The sequence below is a fragment of the Zootermopsis nevadensis genome, unplaced genomic scaffold (genome assembly GCF_977971745.1).
Source record: "Zootermopsis nevadensis isolate Lab colony 2312 unplaced genomic scaffold, Znev_1.0 Znev_ptg000029l, whole genome shotgun sequence".
Taxonomy (NCBI): Eukaryota; Metazoa; Arthropoda; class Insecta; order Blattodea; family Termopsidae; genus Zootermopsis; species Zootermopsis nevadensis.
The window spans coordinates 6,438,850-6,458,521 of NW_028259161.1; the positions used below are offsets into that span (position 1 = coordinate 6,438,850).

Here is a 19,672-nt window from a genome sequence, read left to right on the forward strand (position 1 = left end):
TAGTTGCATAATCAGAGCTCTTGTTACGTTTGAGATAATCTACCTTAAAATAAAACTTAAGTGTTCTGGGATGTTGCATCATGTAGGGTGTTCACCCTGATGATGGAGGCAGCAAGGACCACTGAAATGTCGTTAAACGTTTACCTGATTACATGACGCAACATTCCAGAATATAGTCGCCATCCTTGCTGGAAACTGAAATGTCATCAACAATATTGTGATCGTCAAATTAATTATTGCAGATTACAATAAACCACTGCATAAATGTACGTATGTAGATGGTCCTATGTTATGTGCGTACACTATTCACTTTCCCTCCTTTACTGTTATTTATATGCCTACGTAATTTTTTCGAAGAAGTGCCTTTTAAGTTAAATGTGAAATTAATCTTTGTTTTACTGATGAACTTTCAGGTCCCTTCTAAAAAACTAGATGGGAAACGGGGTTAAATTAGGCCACGACCGCTTCCTTCCACATCCTTTCCATTTCAATATTCAAAGTAATAAAAACGAGATGTTGGTACGAATGTACTGCGAGACCTTCCGTTAAGAGCAAGCAGGCGACATCTAGCGAGTGAAGACGCAAACTATATTCGATACGTTCTCGGTAGATACCGGACAAGTACGATCCCTAGCGACGGTCTTTAATAATGCGCAGGTGGCGACAAGGACGTGGAAAGTTAGAACTAATCTGAAAGCAGGTGCTGGACGTACATGAGCGGAGGATGAACAGAAAACAGTAAACATGGGGGCTATCACACAAGTTCAACGCTGCCGGTGACTTCGGCAGCATTCTTCCAGCGGTTAAAGGTAACACTCGTCAGTGCAATATTTCCAGAGTTCAAAGACCTAAGAAAGAGACAAAAATATGTAGAAGTTGTATACTGTGCCAGTTGCATGTTCTTGAGTTTCTACATTTAAAAAAAAAGACATGATGGTAACTTACGAACAATATTACTGAGAAGCAGTATCAAGTTTTTAAATATCTTTAACAATTGTGTACAATAACTTCCTACATCTTTTTTTTAAATTTTTGTTGTAATATATCGCGGTTTAAGAGTGTCGACAGCAACTTCTTTTTTCTGTTTGCTTATTTTTGACTTTGTGGAAGACGAAAGTGGCAATATCCTTCTCCAGCCGGTAGCAGCTTCCAGCGAACTGCATCCCTTTCCACCCTTGTGCTTGACTGCCACGCGCTGTGTGTGTAGTAGAGAGGTAAATCAATAAATACCGAACATAGCTAAAGCATCACGGACCAGGTACGCATGCAACCGAGCTCGCCAGACAACTGACCGCCAGTAACCTTGATATGTGCCATCCGATGTAAAAGTAGACAGCCACGTTCTGTATGTCCTTCGAATATTTCGGATCAACTTAGTGAGTTACTTTACTTTCGTTTATTCATTTATTTATTTGTAGTTTAACGACGTGTTTTCTGCCGTTCAGACTATATATACCGTCGAATGTTATTTTAAAGTTACTGATTCATCTACCTTTAGAATGTCATAAAAACCTCAATAATAGCCGGTATCCTAGTCAAGGTTCGAACAGAGAACCTCCAAAATAGTAAATAATAGCGTTTCTTCAACTAATACATATTATTTCAAGAGCTAGAACACAATATATGACGATATTGTACGTTGAAAGTATTTTGGGAGGTAGATATGAAGCGTGAATGTTTCTTTGTTTATTAAAATGACTGCGCGCGCATGCACACGTAAGTTATATTATTTTAGCGCCAAGTAATATCATTACGAATTATGACCGTATTTGCCTGGAGGAACTGTGGAAAGTAGCCAAAGAAATTGATGACGGTGTTTGGAGTCAAGATTTGAACCACGGACCTCAAGAACAAGAAGTAGATTCCCGGCACTTTATATTATTTGCACTGAATCTATCACCGTTTTCATTTTGAAAGGCTAGGAATGTATAGATATTAAAATTCCGAAACTATATTGCCCAATTTTAACTTGAAGCACTCTCTCACCTGATTTCCTTAAGATCCATTTTAGTATAATCCTTTTTCCTTTTCCCTATACGCGCTACGTGCCCGGCCTAGCTCTTTGATTCGACCATATTTGGTGAAGGGTACAAGTTATGAAGCTCCTCATTGGCCAATTTCCTCATGCCTCCTGTCACTTCGCCCCTCTTACGTCCAAATATTCCCACCATCTTACGTTCTCCCTCAATCTGTGCTCTTTCCTTACAGTGAGAGACAAAGTTTGACATCGATACAAAACATCAGGTATGTCTACAATTACAATAATTTTATTTTAATATTTATGTTTATAGGGACGAGGAAAACGCAAACAACTCACATTCAAAATGGGTAAGAATATAAAATTCTTCATCTAAGATTACAATTGCAGTTTCGAAATTAAAAATATACGAAGAAATGAATAATCATATTTGTAAAGTCGTGAAAAAATTGTCACCTTCTAGTTGTCTTAATTCTTAAGCCACAGAATTCATTAACAAAAAGAAAAATGTATACAACAACAACAACAACACATTTTTAGACCATCCACTGGCATTTTCTTATCAGACAAGGGCTGGCCAAATGGGAACGACCATCAGTTTTACAGACACAGGACTTTTATTTGATTTCATAAAGTAAACTAATTTCTGTGCTCTGTAAGAAGGACTTACGTCAAAACAAATTATTTTTTACCCGAGCCCTTATTGAGAGCCAAAGAATTTACATTGCAACAGTAATTTTGTTTGTACAAAATAAAAATTAACGCCAAACTGAAATAAGCATAACACTAGTCTTTATTCGTATACGTTTTAAGTTCAGAATTGTGTTCCCATTTACCTGACATCATTTTAACGCTCGGCGCGTCTGATATGTATTTAGGAAGGTACCCGGTTTGAATCTAGGTCAGTAAGCGTGCTAACCTGACTGGCTTTGATGATATTTACGTCTGTATTGGTGACGTACTTGTAGGCCTTGATTTAAACGTGTCCCATTTCCTTCCCGATAAGATCTTATTTCAAGGTACATAATTTTTCCAACTGAAACATCAGATGATGGACTTCTGGGTCGCAACGCCTTGTGAACTTGTATGTAGATATAAACGTTTCGGAGGAACGTGGTTAACCTCTGTGGGGAGCTGACACTTCGGGAACCTAAGATTAGAGTCCCTATTCCCCAGACATCGACATCAGAATCTCGAATTTCGTGAGCATGGTACAGAATTCGCTCTCCATAAAAGGCAGGCAAATGCTTGGTCAGCTAAGTGTCTACTAACTAACTAACTAGATGGCTTACCGAACCCAAAGGTTCATCACCGAATTAACCAAAGCCCTCCACCGGACCCTGTCCTGGGCCAACAAAATCCATTCTCCTTCAACTCCTGTCTCCCATAGATCCCGCCTGAGATTATCCTCCCATCTACGTCTAGGTCTCCCCAGCGGTCTCTTCCCTTCAGGTTTCCCAACCAGTACCCGGTGCACACCTCTTGTCCCATCCATGCACGCTACATGCTCAGCCTATCTCATTCTTCTCGACTTAATCACCCTGACAATACTGGGGGAGCAGTACAGATTTTTAAGCTCATTTATAAAAACAAATTTCTCCGTGGGATTCATTCGTTCTTGTTCATCTCGGTATTCCGATTTAAGCGCCAGGTACACTCTGTACTAGGGAGAATAAAATAATTTTCACTCTTCATATAAGTCTAGTTCTAGTTTCAGTATCATACCAGTGCTCATACAGTAGAGGCTGTTGTATCGTTCTGCTCTGTGGAGTGAATAATCTCCTTACAAGGATCACTGAAATTCCCTCCTCTGTGCAGCAAAAACATCGAACCATGATCGCTCATGTGTCACTAGATTGACGCAAACGTACAAACGCGTATCTGTACATCGTGCATCCAACTACCTATACGTTAGTCGTGAGGTCCGTTAAGTGTATAAAAGAAATATACGTAATTTCGTTAGGCCACCGTTGTTAAAAAAGGGCTTTTTAGATCTGATTGGTGGAAGAGATACCAATAACTTGTACTCACTAGTTGTGAGAACTGGATGATGATACCTGTTATCACTAGCGTCGTGAAATACTATTTACAATAGTTATATGATTACAAAAGTAATTTTATGAATTGTAATTATTAATGTATTTATCTTTTCTGTCGTTCTTAATGGCTATTTACTTACATTTATACGCGTATTAGAATATAATGATATCGTGATTATACGCAATTTCACCGGATTTGAAGTAGACACGAAGAGATTGTTGGTGTCATACGTAAAACGAAAAGTACCATCTGCAATCGATTCTCTTCCGTCGAATGACATCCTGGAAGAGACTTCCTTCAAGGAAATGAAAGCATTTGTATGTAAGATGTCGGCTAACAGTTACGAAGTACAGATGCAGTATCACTGGTGCTACTGAGCTCACTAAATCATATTTTATCAGTGGAGTTGAACGTGTTCAGAAATTTATATCTGGTTTTCGGGAATTCAAAGTAGATGGTCTTGCTTTATTTATGACGTCTGTACGTTTTGGCTTGGCCAGCACGAAAGTGCAGTCACTACGTAGCAAATTTAAGTGATGTCATGAACGTGAGCTTATAAATTATTTATTATATTAGCCTTATGATGACGATAATCGTTTAAAGGAACTGAGTTATGTTTTGAAGAAACTGAACTTCATTCTCGATAAGGTCCAGATTGTTATGCACATAGATTCCTTTAAATAGAACTATGTGAGAGAAATAAATATGTAAACACCTTTGTACCCGAGGCCAGTAATTTTTTAAAGCGTCTGATGTGACTCAATGTAACATACAAGGAGTACTGAACTCAAAGCATGTCTAACACGTTCTTAGATACCAAGAGTTCAATTCCGCGAGTTTCTACTTTTAGCAGAGAGGTAATGTAGGTATGTCAATAAATCGTGTATTGGTTAGACGAATTTAGAACTGGAAGAATTCCAGTTTTTCGGACTCGGTTGTAAATATTCTTATTAGTTAATGTAATTACGCCACGTAATCAGTTAAGAAATAAGGATAGGCATGATTTGTCATCAGACTTGTTTAAATGACAAAGTCAGTATTGACTCGTATTGAATCAGTGATACCCTTTTAGAATTTATAACTTATTGCAATGAAATGTCTCGCAGTTGGCGAGATTTAATATTCTCACGGCGACGAGTATGAGGATGCCTGTTTTCTTGGATGTTGCACGGTGTAGTCTGGTAGAATCGTCCTCATGATGGAGGCAGAAAGCTCTCCTGAAAAATCAGTCACCATCTACCAGACTGTACGGTGCACCACTCCAGAAGAGAGACATTTTCTTTTCGAAATGTTTTACAGCGTACCCAATATCCAGCGATAAGTGTGTGTTTCTGTGGAAATGGAAACTACGGAACAGATTATTTCGAGCCGAGGAAATTCAAGATGGAATCTGTAATGAGCCATCTGCAATTCAGAAACTCTCGTGCAGGGGAACTCGTAGTGTCTGCATTTTATAGTCGGCTCGTCCTCCACCTGAACCTGATTTACAGCCCCTAATTCGGAATTACACCCTTGCACGGTCTCGTGATTTCTCTTGCAACGTAAATTTGCCTTTCAGATTCGTAACGCACTCTTAGGTAAGCAGTGGCGTATCGCCGGTAGTGTCTGTGGAAAATAATTTTTTAAATTTCTTTATATCATTACCTGGGTTGGCAATCACGTTAGCTGGGGCACCAAACACGAACAAATTTTGTGGTATTTAATACAAGAAATTCTAAGCAATCCTCTGAGTGCTGATTTAAGGAGAAAATAAAGCACTTTTTTATGCTCACTATTCCCATTATTAACACTAGTTAACGTGTGTGTTTCAATGGAGAACACATTCAGAATGCGTTCTTTGAGTATTTTGCAAACACCGCTGACCTTGATTTTCATTTAGAACATAAATATGCAAGAAAATAATAAATTGCACTACAGGTAATTGAAGTCAGAAATTATTTTAAATATATCTTCTGGATTGTGTGCTTTGTGGTCTCGTAGGGCGATCATCTCCTTGATGATGGATGCAGTAAGCACCTCTGAAACAGGTCAGTTCACGAGATTACGCAGCGCACCATCAGTAAAATACTGAAACCTTACTCAAATTATTTTCCTTTTATTCTGTTTAATATTCACCACTTCAAAAAAAAAATGGTTCCGGTATGTTCCACCTGCTTTAACAACAAACATTAATATGATTAAATATTGAATTACTTAATATTTCAACTGAAACTGTTACGGACGCTCTTGTATTTCGTTTTCCAAACTGACCAATCCGAAAGAAAGTGTCCTCCTTCACTGCTCAGTTCGTATCGGGTGCCATAATGAGACGACGATACTTAAATGTTCGTTTTATCCACCACTGCCTTTTAACCCCCTTGATATTCGTGGCGAAGCAATATCCACGAACGCTAGAGATAAAGCATGACAAATTTAACAGCACGAAGGCGATATTATGCCCTAATTTCGTAAGGTATTCCATGATGACATCACGATACAATCGATTCTTATCCCAGTGGAAAACTGAACATCCTCTTCGTGTGGTGTATTTATTACTGCTAAAGTTTAAATTCATGTAGAGCACAACTTGTTAACTACGTCGACCTTGTCACTGTTTTATAAAAGGCTACAGACTCGTCTGCCACTTGTAATCTTGGCGCCGAGATGAGGTACATTGGTGAGTAAACTCAGTGGTAAAACAACGTTCGGTATCATAACAACACATAAAGAAGGTAAGGTAACTTAACATAACTTCCGAAATTGTAAACAGCTGCCCTGCACTAACTACAGTACTTGTTGACAGCATTCTCATACAATAGACCAGTGGTATTCAACCTTTTTTGTTTGCGTACCCCCAGATAGAATTTCTCTTCAACTTTGTACCCCCAAAGTTGTTGGTGTATAATTTAAGTTATACATAGTATATAATCTACAAGTAAAATAAATTTAATAAATTACATTACTGATTATTCAGTGTTTGTCATAAAATAATATTTTTTTTAAATTTCACGTACCCCCTAAGATATTTTCGCGTATCCCCGGGGGTACGCGTACCCCAGGTTGAATACCACTGCAATAGACGGATGCAAGAACGGAAATTGTAAATACTAGCCGACCGCAGAACAAGGAAGTGCATGGGTACAAGAAGACTTCATCCAGCTGTTATGATGGTCTTAGAATTAAGAGGACGCGACAGTTTCCCTGAACCTGAATGCTTTCATTCCCTTTATACGCAATAGTATAGACCTTTTATGTTTCGTAAAATAATACATATCTCGAAATATAAATAGCGTATTAAATAGTAGCGGTAACATCGCGGTCTAAACGATGTTGTACGTCCAACCTAATGATCGCAGGTTTGTATCTCAAATGTATTTCTAATAAAGAATTAGTTTCTATAAAACGTTCTTTCAGTCACACAAATAAAGCAAACTGCAATGGGACACAGAACATTGCGGCCGAGTGATTAATACTGTTGCTTTCTTTTCGCGGTTCTCCTCAGCCCCTTCAGAAAATTTCAAGTACTTCCTTCCGTATCCTTTTCGATTTATTATTAATCAATCAGCCCATCGTTCGATGTTATGTAATCTGAAGAACCGATAGCGATGTTAAATACATTTTTCAGTAAATTCAATCAGACTAGAAGTGGCATGATGTCCTACACTGTGATGGTATTCATAAATAAGATATGCAAATCGAAGAAGTTGCAACAGGCTGGGCATGAAGCTGAGACATGAGAAAGCAACCGAAACATTTTAGATATAAAAAAAGTCACGCAAAAAATTAAAAAGTTCCTGTTCTGTAATATCCATAACAGGCTAAGTAGACCTAACGTTCTTAAGGGTGATAATGATCTTTTATGCAGGGGCTGAGATGCTTCAAGCATCACAAATACAACATAGTTCAAACCTGGCAATGTGGCTCAGACTATATATATACGGTCTGCATGGCTTCTTCATTGAAATCCTTTTCACTGCAGGTTGGGAGTTCATTGTCAGTGGCAACTGGAAACTCCCAGGTAACTAACTATACGATAATACCTTTTATATATCTGATTATTCATCTGTTATAAGAAGGAAAAGGATGCAACCATTTTTATAAAATTGCTTCGAACTGAATTAGTTTTATCCTAGCATCCTAATTTTAATTAAGGTTTCTGCATGTTGTTTTTCCTAATTACTTCTTCTTAATTAGTACAGCAAATATTTTTACCATGAATATAAAATGTTGTAAGATCTTTGCGTTATTAGCATAAATACAAATTCATATACTCGATGAAAAAGATATTTTCCTTGTTAATGAACTGCAAACAACTCAATGACTACACTATCATCCTCTTACGCTGGATATTAAAAATAAGATTAAACGTAACTGTAATGATTAAACAGTATAACTAAGAAATTCATTCCAAATTAGTATTCCTTCTGAGTTATTAAATAACCTATTAATCACCTGAGAAATTTTATTATTTGAATATTCACAGTGCTTACAGACTTGGTCTGGTATTGGACACGAGGCTGGGTGGGCCCCAGAGCCGGTCTGGATGCAGAGGCTAGAGGGAAAAAAATCCTCTGCCCTCGTCGGGGATCGAACCCCGGTCGCCCAGTCCGTAGCCTTACTCAACTGTAACATTCTAAAATAACCTACAAACTTCATTAGAACTTCCCCCCCCCCTTGTTTCTTGCAATTATCGCCAACCACCCTTCACTGTTGACTTATCACCTCATTATGAAATGTGATTAGAACCAGATTTCTAATCAGGAACTGAGTTCTTCTTCATTCTAGGAAGAACCAAAGACCATACCAATTACTTTCGGACACTACGCTAAAGAGAAAACTAGGTTAACAGCTATCAGGGTCAGCTATTAAAATATACGGAAGTGAATGGAAGCTGTGATTTAATTTACATGAGACGATCAACTCTGGTCAACAGGTCCCATTTCCTTCCCCATGGATATATCTATAACAAATATTTTATATGCCACCATTACTGTTTCAGGTTACACAAGCGTATGGTCTTTGGCCATTTACGGCATATCAGGGATGGTCATGGAACGCATATACGCAGCTTGCAAGCGATCAAGAGTGTCCCTTCTCCTTCGTGGGGTGTATTACCTCTTGTGGGTCTACACGTGGGAGTTCTCGACAGGATTCTTATTGAAGCAATTCAATGCCTGCCCATGGGACTACTCTGAATTTAATTATAACGTTCAAGGACTTATAACATTTGAATATGCACCCTTATGGTTCTTTGTCTCGATATTAATGGAAAGAATAGTCATTGCACATATATCAGACCTACGCTGGGTCACATCATCGTCTCACAACGGACTTGCCGCGAGACTCAAAGACTGAATTGCCATGTCGTCAAGTACAGTATCACACCACATGCATTATACCCGGAGATAAGAATTTTAATACTCGCGAAATCAATACGTACAGCTACTGACCAGTTATAGATTCATTAAGAGAAATGTATTGAACATGACCAATCTCCAGCTAAGCCGGTTTTCAAGCGTATTATACGTATTAGAAATTGTTATAAGGGTGTTTTGAAACTGCGTCCACTGTTTCAGTTACGTCTGAATATTCTAATACATGGCAATTGGATTAAATTGAAAACATTCCAGACCATAAATACCAAAATGGTACAAGCATAATTATAATAATAATAATAATAATAATTTTATGAAGGTCTGAACGATCGTATAGTCAAAAATTAATTTTGTTAATATTACAATGCAAAGACGTCTAAGTTAATGCCAGAATTCAGTATTCAAGGCAATTCAGGGTCTTAGCACAGATAATATTGTTTAGTTACTGGTTAAATATGGTGCACTTCTTCAGAAAAGTAATTTAAATTTAAATATAAACTCTATCATTTCATATTTTTGTAATGGATCTCGTTGTTACTTCCAAAGCATTTGCCACGATGTATTTTCCTCTAAAAGCTTTATTTATAAAAAATACAAGTTTAATATAAAAGCCGTGTTATTTGTGAAAATAAAATCCAGTTATGCACAAACATAATTAATGCTCACTTCGTTGATGGAAGAAATGCAGTCCGAGAAAAAGATGGAAGGATCCGGTTCATATTACGTCGACAACCTCCTGTAAAGGAGACGACGTAATAAAGAAGAATTGAATATCATCAGGAGTAACAGACTGTTAAGTTTAATATTAAATGATTTAAGTACAATTTAAGATTAATCTGACTCAGTCAGCAAAGAAACTTCCTACATTTGTTCCAGATGCCACTTACGCTAGTTAAAGTCCTCTTCAGAATTTGATTTTGACTTTTGCTTTACCACCTGAGATACAAAGAGTGTCTCCAGAGGCAAGGACAATTGATAAATATTTTATGAACGTGTAGATTGAACTGTTCAAGGATATCACTACTTCTAATTTTCACAGTAACTAAATTTTGAACAGCTGATGTGGAGTAAAAGTTTGAAATTTTGGAGACTCGATCATCGCGGACGAAGACTGTCTCCGGAAGATAAGACTTTAATTCTGTAAAATTGTAGTGATCACCCAGGAAGTCTTTAAAGCTAGAATTTTTTATCACACGACAACACTGCCAAGGTGTTTCCCCGTTGAAAAGTCAATGAATAATGGTAATATGGTGACCAAAGATGAAAATTCAGCCATGTTGGCATAAGATTCTAAATGCCATTCGACTAACACTACAGGACGTAAACGGTCTGCGATTATATCAGTACGTTAACTCTATTGACCATCCGGTGTTTTATCAACATAATTGTAGACTTGGCGATGATGTATTCTGGACCAAGTAAATTACAAGCTGTAGTTGTAGATGAAAGCATAACGTGTTTTGATACCCTGTACTATAGAATGTTATTAGAATAATTGTGTTAAAACTCGGCACAAGCCGTTAGCTGCCAAACACATAAAATAGAATTGTGATCGTATAATTGAAGATAAATGTCCAAAAATTATTCCTTAGAACAGTTTTAGAAGAATGTATGTTACGGTATTTAAATACTTAAGGATTCTTTTTTATATTTCACTTTTTCTTAGAGTACGTACGTAAAAGTAAACTTTATCTAAGAAATGTTGTGTTATAGATGCGTGTAATCACTGAGGTTACTGAAAATAAAGTTATGAATAAAAATACACGTCGTAATATTAATTTTAAGAAAGAAATTGACATCTTTTTAACAATTTTAAAAGACGTTGAAAACTCGTGCCTTGGTGAGATATCAGGTTCTCAAGGTGGTAATCATAAATGTGCCAATGGAGGCTACCCATTGATTTAATAGGTGCACAGGAGATCAATTGCTAGCAGGTTGCACTCACCTGCTATATATTACACAAAAAGGTTCATAGACAAACATCGCTGTTATCTCAAATCTGTTATTCCTGATCAAATATTTGGATGGTAACTTCTCAGATACCACTATCTCATACTTCTGACAGGTCAATGAAATATCCAGTGCTTCCAGAAGATTTCCAACCGGCTAGTTTTGAAATAGTTCTCAAATACTACCGGGAAAAAAAATTATCTGTAACATTTTTTTGAAAATGCTGATAGAGGCTGGAGACTCAAAATATTGCTGATTTCTCATTTGGCAAGATATCAGATACAATTGGTGAGGGGGGGTTTCTTCAGTCCCTCCAAGAAAATTCCAGAGTGGCTTGTTATCGTAATTGCTAATTCCTAATTCTTTTCCCCATTACCTCTCACAATCATCCACTTTCTTGCCACACAAAAACCAACAGCATAAGAGAGATGATAAAAAACTTAAGAAAGCGAAGTAGAACAATTATTTTTAATATTATTAGTATCATCACGACACGATTTCGATGACTACGCTTAACATAAAAAATGTTCATGTTGAAAAACTGATGTGGGGGGGGGGGGGGGGACGGGCGCCGTGACTATATTCGCCGAGGGCATTTCTCCCAAGGTCGTCCAGCAGAGACACAAAAGTGGAACAATAAACGCATATTGAAACAGATGTTAAGGCAGGCTTATATGAATTGGCAAAATAGGGCCTATGATTTGTGTAGAATGCAATAATTTGTAAATATGAACTCTCAAATTTTCCATGCCTGGGACTCGCCTAACTGAAAATTGACGATTTGCACCAAACCTGAAATTTCAATAGGCAAGACGCATCAATGATAAAGGAAATAGGTATCGCTTTCAAGATGAGTAACCCTTTTGCGTTACTTGAAGGTTGAGACACACAAATGTCACGCGGACTCTCGTGGCCTTCGTGCGCTCTTTACGTCACTAGGGTATTCCCGCACTTCTGTCGTTCAGCACTCGTGCACTGTGTCAGTTACAGTACGCTGCTGGTGAGAGAACATTTCTCGTAACAAAACGCTGGAAATAAGAGTCAGCGATCGTGAAAGGAAGTAAATTCTGTGACGCAAGCAAGTGAGTACTCCTAACTTTATATTTTGTTCCTGATTTTTTTCTGAAAAAGTTTTATAAGGTAGTAGGTACTAGGTCTGGAAAAATATGTTGTTGAATGTTTAGTTTTCCACAACGCTTCCGGGCTCTGCGTGTTTGATTGGTAGTGGAAATGATCTGAGTTCTGTGTGGTCAGGTTGGTTTTGACGAAGATTCTTCAAATTCTATTGTCATCTCTGCGTTTTGAGATTGGCCGGAGGGGGAATTTGTAATGCTTGAGCACCCTCTGAAATTGTTAAAGGACGGCCCCCATGTTACTAACTGTATTGTTTCCAAGTTTCTCTTGATGAAAACTTATAAAATTTGGTTTGAAATTTTTAAAGGTACATAATTTCAAGATGATGTTATTAAAGTCTAACTCCCTGGTAGCAGAACCCGCAGGTTCAACACCGACAACACCAAAGCCTGCCACTGGCCACGACCCTGAGCCAAACTCCATCCATTTGCCATTCTCACAGCCCACCTTCCTAAGATCCATTAATTGTTATCCTCCCATCTCCTTCTTTGTCTGCCCAGTAGTTGTTTTCCAGTATTCCCTACCAAAATCCTGTATGCACCCCCCGTCTCACCCAATGCATGCATCTGTGCCTCCTGCATTTCATTATCCTCACTATACCAGGTGACCTGTACAATTCACGAAACTCCCTGTTACGCAATATTCTAAATTCCCCACTTATTTCACCCCCTTAGACCAAAATATCTTCCTGAGCACCTTGTTTTCAAGCACTTGTAATCTACATTCTTCCTTGAAGGTAAGAGACAATGTTTCACAGCCATACAAGACAACAGGCAAAATTATTATTTTGGGACTTTAATTGCTGTTTGATGTGCTGACAGCCATATATAATCTGTGAAAACAAGTTGATTATGAGTCCATTCCTGTTCAACAAATTAGAAATATTTTTCTATTGAAAAAAAGTGGTTTCAATTGGCCAGTGGAAAAATAATTGCTAGACTGTACATAATATTCATAAAATTGTTATCAGGGCAACATGGGAGGCCTTTTCAGTAGTCTGCAGCAGCAGCAGACAGAAACTCATTCAGCTACATCTGGCCAGTCAACTTCGCACAGACCATATTCATCCCAGAGCAACGCTCAGTCTTCTTATGAAGATCAAAAAAATGCTGCGTACCGACAATATTTTGAAGTACGAAGACAACAGTTACTGGAGGAAGAGAAGAAACGGCAAGCCATTCAGAGGGAAAAAGAGCGATGTGTTGTACCTATTAGCAGCACGCCTCTACACAGAGCCATTCTTCAGCAGCCCTTAGCAGCAAACTGGAGTCCACTGCCCAGTAATTCTGCATTCATCAAGATTGATGTTACACAGTTTACGCAAGAATACAACACAGTCAAACATCTTTTCAAGAATACAAATAAAAAGAGATTTAACGTCGTTCAAATTGAACGAATACAAAATCCATACTTGTTAGGCTGTTATCTATTAAAGAAAAGTGAGATGGAGTGCATACTTGGAGGTTATGTTGAAGAAAGAAGACTTTTCCATGGAACAAGACAAAGTAATGTACACGATATTTGCGAGAATAACTTTGATTGGAGACTTCATGGTGATAGCACGGGAAACAGATATGGAAAAGGGGTATCCTTCTCACCCATTTCACACTATGCCAGCTATTATTCTGACAAGAATGCCGCAGTGAAGGTGATGTTTCTCGTCAGAGTTCTGATATCAAATACTACCGTAGGTCATGGGGACATGACCATCCCACCTCTTATAAAGCCTAGTTACGATCAGAGCACACTGAGATACGACACTGCCCAAAAAGAAAATGGGCATGTGATTGTGAAATTTTCTGATAATGAGTATTATCCAGAATATTTAATACACTATACAGTTTCAGGAGTTCAACAAAACAGAAAATATTATGATACAAACTTTGATTATTATTAAACACTTTTCTTCATTGGAATATCCTTTGGCCATAATACTTTATGCATTACTGAAATGGCTAGTAAAATTAAAAAGGATTATAAAACTTATGCACGTTCTTTTTCTTTTGATCTAATACAGAAAATGACATTAACACACCCAAGTTAATGGAATACGGTTGCTGGTTGCAGTGGTAACAGGAAAGAACATTCTGTGCAAATAATTTGACAACCTTTTTGTTCTCATTGGATTTAAAACAACACTCTTTGCTATTGTAAATATATAGCAAGTTAAGTTCAAGATATATTCATGAATGTCTTTGTGTAATGTGGCCATTACTGATTGTGTAAATCATGAATTATTACTATCAAAACTAATTTTTTATGGAATTTGAAATATAGCTGGTCAGTGGTTTAAATCATACCTTCATGACAGAAAGCAACAGGTATAAATAAAATCAGCAGATTCAAATGATAGGACCTACTAAACTGGAATTAAGTTATTCAACCAAAGTTACAAATTTGCATAAAATATATACTTGTCATTATTATAGGCATGTCATTTTTGTCAGACAAACCTGTATCTGTACAGTACTTGAACATCCATACTGTTGACCATCCTGGTGATTATATTCAAACGTAAGGGTGGCAGCATGTAGTGGAGTTCTGTATCAGGCTTGACTTCTTATTTTCATTATTATTATGAGAAAAACGGAATTTGTTGACACATACATTATGTAGATGTGTTATTCAGTTTTACTGCCTTTAAAATAATTTGAGATGTCCTTAATGAGAAATACACAGGCTACAACTGAGATATCTCATAATTACTGCACTAATGTTAATGTCAGCTGGCCACTGTTGATTGGACAAAATCACAAATTTAGATTGTTTAACTGTGATAAACTATTAAAGTATTTTGTCCAATCCTACATGAATTTTTACTGAAACTGTGGCTGTATTGGCCTGCTGATTCAGTGTGGAATAATTAAAGTCAGAGACCCAAGTAAAATTTAAATACAAAAATAATCTGATATTATTTTAGTACTACTAACCTGCAACTTATTATAACAGCCTTCATTAATTCTGTGTCACACTAATTAATTATTACACTTCACTACATTACTTAAAGCACACTAATTAATTATTACACTTAACAACATTACTTAAAACACCTTGTACTTTATCAACCACATGGATCACAAAGACTTATCATATGCTGTCAGAAATGTAGTCACATGTGAGGGTAAATTCTAAGAAGGTTGGAAGATACTGTGGTAAATGTCATAATTGTAATGTTGGCGCCAGCTGTTTGTGGCTGTCTTCCATAAGTTGTATTAATGATTCCTTGATAAATGTTTTTTTTTTAAGATTTCAATTTAATAAAATTATACAATATGCAATCATGTGATTTTATGACATTTCTCACTGTTTCTAATCGATACATAAAGCTCCCTTATGTTATAAACTAAACTGAAGATATGAAATTTTTTCTGGATATTTTGCAGTGAAATTACAGGTTCATCTTCAAACTAGTTTATAATAAACAGAAACACGATTTATTTAGAGTTGAAATAAAGTAAACTTAGGCTACTGGTTAAATTATTTATTTTTCAAGATAGCAGTAAACTATTTGAGTGATAATTGTTTACTTAAAATTTAATGAATACTATTGATGTATAAATGAACTAGTGTAGTGAAAATTCATCTAATGCCTTTTTTAACAAGACAATATTTATTGTTTAATGAACTTACCTGAAACACCCCTAGTTAAAAGAAAGCACAGTTATATGGGGTTCATGTACTTTTGCGGCTTCAAAAAGCAAACAGTTTGGTTGCAGAAGTTCGGCATGCTGTATGGTCTAGAGCTTTCATGGCAACAAAGTAGGTATAATAAATTCTTTTCTGGCTACCAAATGTATCAGGTGGTTGAAAAGCAAAAACAAACAAAATTTTTTTTGAGAACCATCGTCGTCCTCAGGATACTGAAGTGGTAGGTAGGTATACATATCGCAGAATTGATTTCCAGCCACAGCAGTACCCTTTGGATGAGAATGGTTTTCAAAATGCAGTTCTTTAACCTCCTGACACAGCTGATAGCCCGAGAAGAATTTATTATAACTGGCATGAAGGAAAGTGGATTCACACATGCAGGAAATGGTAATTATAAAACCAATGTTGCAATATACTTAGGGTTACACTTCAGAATGAAAGAAATGAAATACATAAAAAAAATAATGTTAAGGGTAGTTTAATTTATTAGTTAGATCCTGTTGCTGATGCTTTTAATGATTATGGAAGAACAGTGTCACAATATTCAAGTGGCATGGCAAATCCATATCCTGGTTGGAAGTTCTCTCTGTACTTAATCACCATGGTATTAATATGTATGGGGGGATTGGCAGTAAAGCTCCATGCATTTATCTCAGCATTACATGGAAGTAACTAGTCAGCTCTTCTTATTCTAGCTGATTTATTCCCTCCAGTAACAACTAAATAGGAGCATGGACGGATCAGTGCTGGTCTACATATGGTGGCAAGGTGGAAAAATCACAGCATTACTCAAACCGAATCAGTTGCCCAACCAAGAGGCAGTCACTCACTTTACTCAATGGGGTATCTCAGCATATAATTTTAACTTCTACTTGCAATAAACACAGATTTTCCTCTTTGTAATGCTTTTTTCATACTGCACTGCTGTAAACATACTGAAAAACTTGAATTTTAAGGCTGCACTGTTATGACTATCAACAAGTACACATATTTACATCAGTTGTTACATATATCTTAACAGAGTGGCATGCTATACACCATAATTACTCAAATAAATGATACAGTCTAATATTGGAAGGAACTGGCTGTACAGATGAAGTCACGCAACCAATCACTTTATTATATAAATGTTAATGCATAGCAAATATATAGGATCATGATCTTGCAAACCAACACATTACATTTTATTCTCAATAATAATAAATGTTAAAAAATGAGACAGCAGTACCAACATAATTTACCATAATTTATATGAAATGGCATAAATATATCACTTGTTTGAAATAAAGTACTGCAAAATAGACCTTTGTTTTGGTTTAGCATGTAACATGGTTTCTTTAGACAGAGAAACTGGAGATGTTTTGTCCCTCCCTATTCTCCACGCACCCATCAGTTCTTTCTTTAAGTCATGTGGCAATGCATGGAAGACATCTACATCTATATTATGTGGACACTGGAACTCGTCATTTGCCACATCAAGCACTCCATCGGAACTCCTACAGGCATTCATCCGTGAATCAAGAGAAATTGTTCCTGTGATTCCACTAGTCGACTCTTCCGCAAGTATTTTTTGTGTGACCAATTCTTGTTCATTAAGAGATTTTAAGCCACTGTCCTCCCACACTGCATTGTCAACATAATCACCTGAAGAACCTTCAGATATTAGTTTGTTGGGCAAAGAATCATCTTCACTAGAAAATCTTTTTTTACCCGTTCGACTTTTCTTAGGAGACGGTTCTGGTTCAGATTCTGAATCTGATTTTTCCACACAAATATGTGGAGGTGAATGTATGCATGAATATTCCATTTTCTCTGCTTCTGATAGCACACTTTTGAAACTCAATACTGACTGTACAGATATATCATTGGTCAGAAAAGATGCAATTGAACTCTTGCCAGTCTTGCGTTCTTGGAATTTAGTAAATGCTAAACCCAGAAGTGTAAGATGAAATGGTTTAGATATATCAACCATTTTATGAAACAGCTTCATAATCACAGCTATAAGAGTTTCCTTAGATTTTGGTGAAATAGGTTCATTTCTGTCGGAAGCACTATTCCTAAAAAAAGATGCAGTTACATTACACTGCCTGCTCATTCTGTGACTATATTTCAGTATACTGTCATACTTGCGTACAGTTACTCTGACTGAGCCAGGAATTCTACCATCGTGAGAAAATAATTTCAATAGTCTTTGTAAGAGAGTTGCTAATTTATCTCTCACATCACTTTCTAAGCATACCTTCATAAAACCATCCTCCAACCCAATAGACTGAGGTTTACCTGTTTGTTTTACAGGTGAATCATCGATACCAAAACAAAGTTTCTTGATTTTGATGGCCATGTCATTGCCAAGAGCTTCCTGCAGAGATGTAAGATCACAATTGTGAAGATCTGTGACACTTGAAATACCAAGAAACTGCAAAGTTTCATACATGCGGTGGCCAATGCCAGGAATACAACCAACATTTTGAAGACTTGACACCAAGGCCAAAGAGTTGCAGGGAAAGACAGTAGTCTGTTGGTTTGGTTTATGGGTTGCACACACCAGTTTTGCAAGTAGCTTATTATGAGCAACCCCAGCACAACTGGTTATGCCTAATATATTACAAATTTCACTTCTCACTTCACCAGCAATACAGGAGCCTATACATAACCTTTTCTTACAACCACATTCACATTTCTCATTCAAATCACCATATACGCAACCATCTACAATTCTTTGGTCAGTACTATCCTCTAGTCTTTCGGCAACCAAATCTGTAACGTCCACAAAATTTTCATCCAGTCCAAGTTTTTCGACTAGAGGGCTGAACCTGTGTAAGAGGCTTGTAATTTTGGCAGACATTTGTCTATAATCATATAAATCTTCCCCTCGCACCAACACCAATTGTGGGCACAATCGCAAACCTTCACTAATAAGCATGCATTTCTGAATCCCGTATTCTCGTGCTACATAATTACTTGTAACAATAATATTTTTCTGTTGAATCCCTAACGGGCAATGTCTTAAAGCTGGATTCTTGATCATCTCAACTTGAGCGTAGAAGCAATCAATGTCTATATGAATTATCGTCCTCTCATGATTGTGGATGGAACATAAATCCATAGAATGGGCTAGGTCATCCATTTATCACAGTGCTGTAGGTCAAAATTACGGGATTAGTGATAACATTAACCTTTAAACCTATGTTACTACGACACGTATTTTATTCAGTCTCAAAATACTTACCCTACTTGTGCACTGCATCAAATATAACTGCAAAAACGAACTCACCAAACTCTATAATATCCAAACTGTTCGAAAAGATTTATATTTCAAATTGAAGATCGAGTTCCGGAATTACAACGTGTTTGTAGTTTAGCCTGTAACACTTCTGTATAAATATCCAACATAACCAACGAAGGCGACAACGTCATTTTTATTTAGCATCAACATCAAATATTGTTAACACACATTATTGATGAGAATTTTCACATTTATAGCAAAGGGACTGTATTTTCACAATATAAAATAATTTATAACGTACAGTTAATTTTCATGGATGGGTAGTTTCAATGTGTAGTTATT

At 36.9% G+C, this 19,672-nt stretch overlaps 4 protein-coding genes across 12 annotated transcripts in view; 2 read left to right on the top strand and 2 right to left on the bottom strand.

Moving 5' to 3' along the window:
* Positions 1–16,433, bottom strand: part of LOC110836161 (uncharacterized) — a 312,398-nt gene extending 295,965 nt beyond the window's left edge. For all 5 annotated transcript variants that reach the window (XM_087358170.1, XM_087358171.1, XM_087358172.1 and 2 more), the window contains exon 1: positions 15,387–16,433. In XM_087358170.1, coding sequence (XP_087214296.1) covers positions 15,387–15,412 — 26 coding nt within the window. In that variant the 5' untranslated portion in view covers positions 15,413–16,433. The remainder of the gene's footprint in view (positions 1–15,386) is intronic.
* LOC110836160 (transmembrane protein 229b) lies at positions 661–11,134 on the top strand. Of its 5 annotated transcripts, XM_022077035.2 has the most exons (4): positions 687–809; positions 2,292–2,328; positions 7,863–8,015; positions 8,997–11,134. In XM_022077035.2, exons 2-4 carry the CDS (start codon positions 2,325–2,327, stop codon positions 9,350–9,352), a joined length of 513 nt encoding a protein of 170 aa, XP_021932727.2. In that variant the 5' UTR covers positions 687–809; positions 2,292–2,324; the 3' UTR covers positions 9,353–11,134. The 5 variants fall into 5 exon arrangements, with proteins under 5 accessions (XP_087214091.1, XP_021932727.2, XP_087214092.1 ...); XM_087357965.1 differs by lacking the exon at positions 2,292–2,328 and having other exon boundaries at positions 661–809; XM_087357966.1 differs by lacking the exons at positions 687–809; positions 2,292–2,328 and adding an exon at positions 2,077–2,244.
* LOC110836159 (protein mono-ADP-ribosyltransferase PARP12) lies at positions 11,968–15,734 on the top strand. The gene is made up of 2 exons (XM_022077034.2): positions 11,968–12,404; positions 13,427–15,734. The coding sequence occupies exon 2, from the start codon at positions 13,433–13,435 to the stop codon at positions 14,351–14,353; it is 921 nt and encodes a 306-aa protein (XP_021932726.2). The 5' UTR covers positions 11,968–12,404; positions 13,427–13,432; the 3' UTR covers positions 14,354–15,734.
* Positions 16,434–16,566: 133 nt separating the features above from the next.
* PolI (DNA polymerase iota) lies at positions 16,567–19,659 on the bottom strand. Its single transcript, XM_022077029.2, has 2 exons — positions 19,334–19,659; positions 16,567–19,242 (listed from the first exon to the last, which is right to left on the bottom strand). Exon 2 carries the CDS (start codon positions 19,229–19,231, stop codon positions 17,375–17,377), a length of 1,857 nt encoding a protein of 618 aa, XP_021932721.1. The 5' UTR covers positions 19,232–19,242; positions 19,334–19,659; the 3' UTR covers positions 16,567–17,374.
* Between the last annotated feature and the right edge of the window lie 13 nt (positions 19,660–19,672).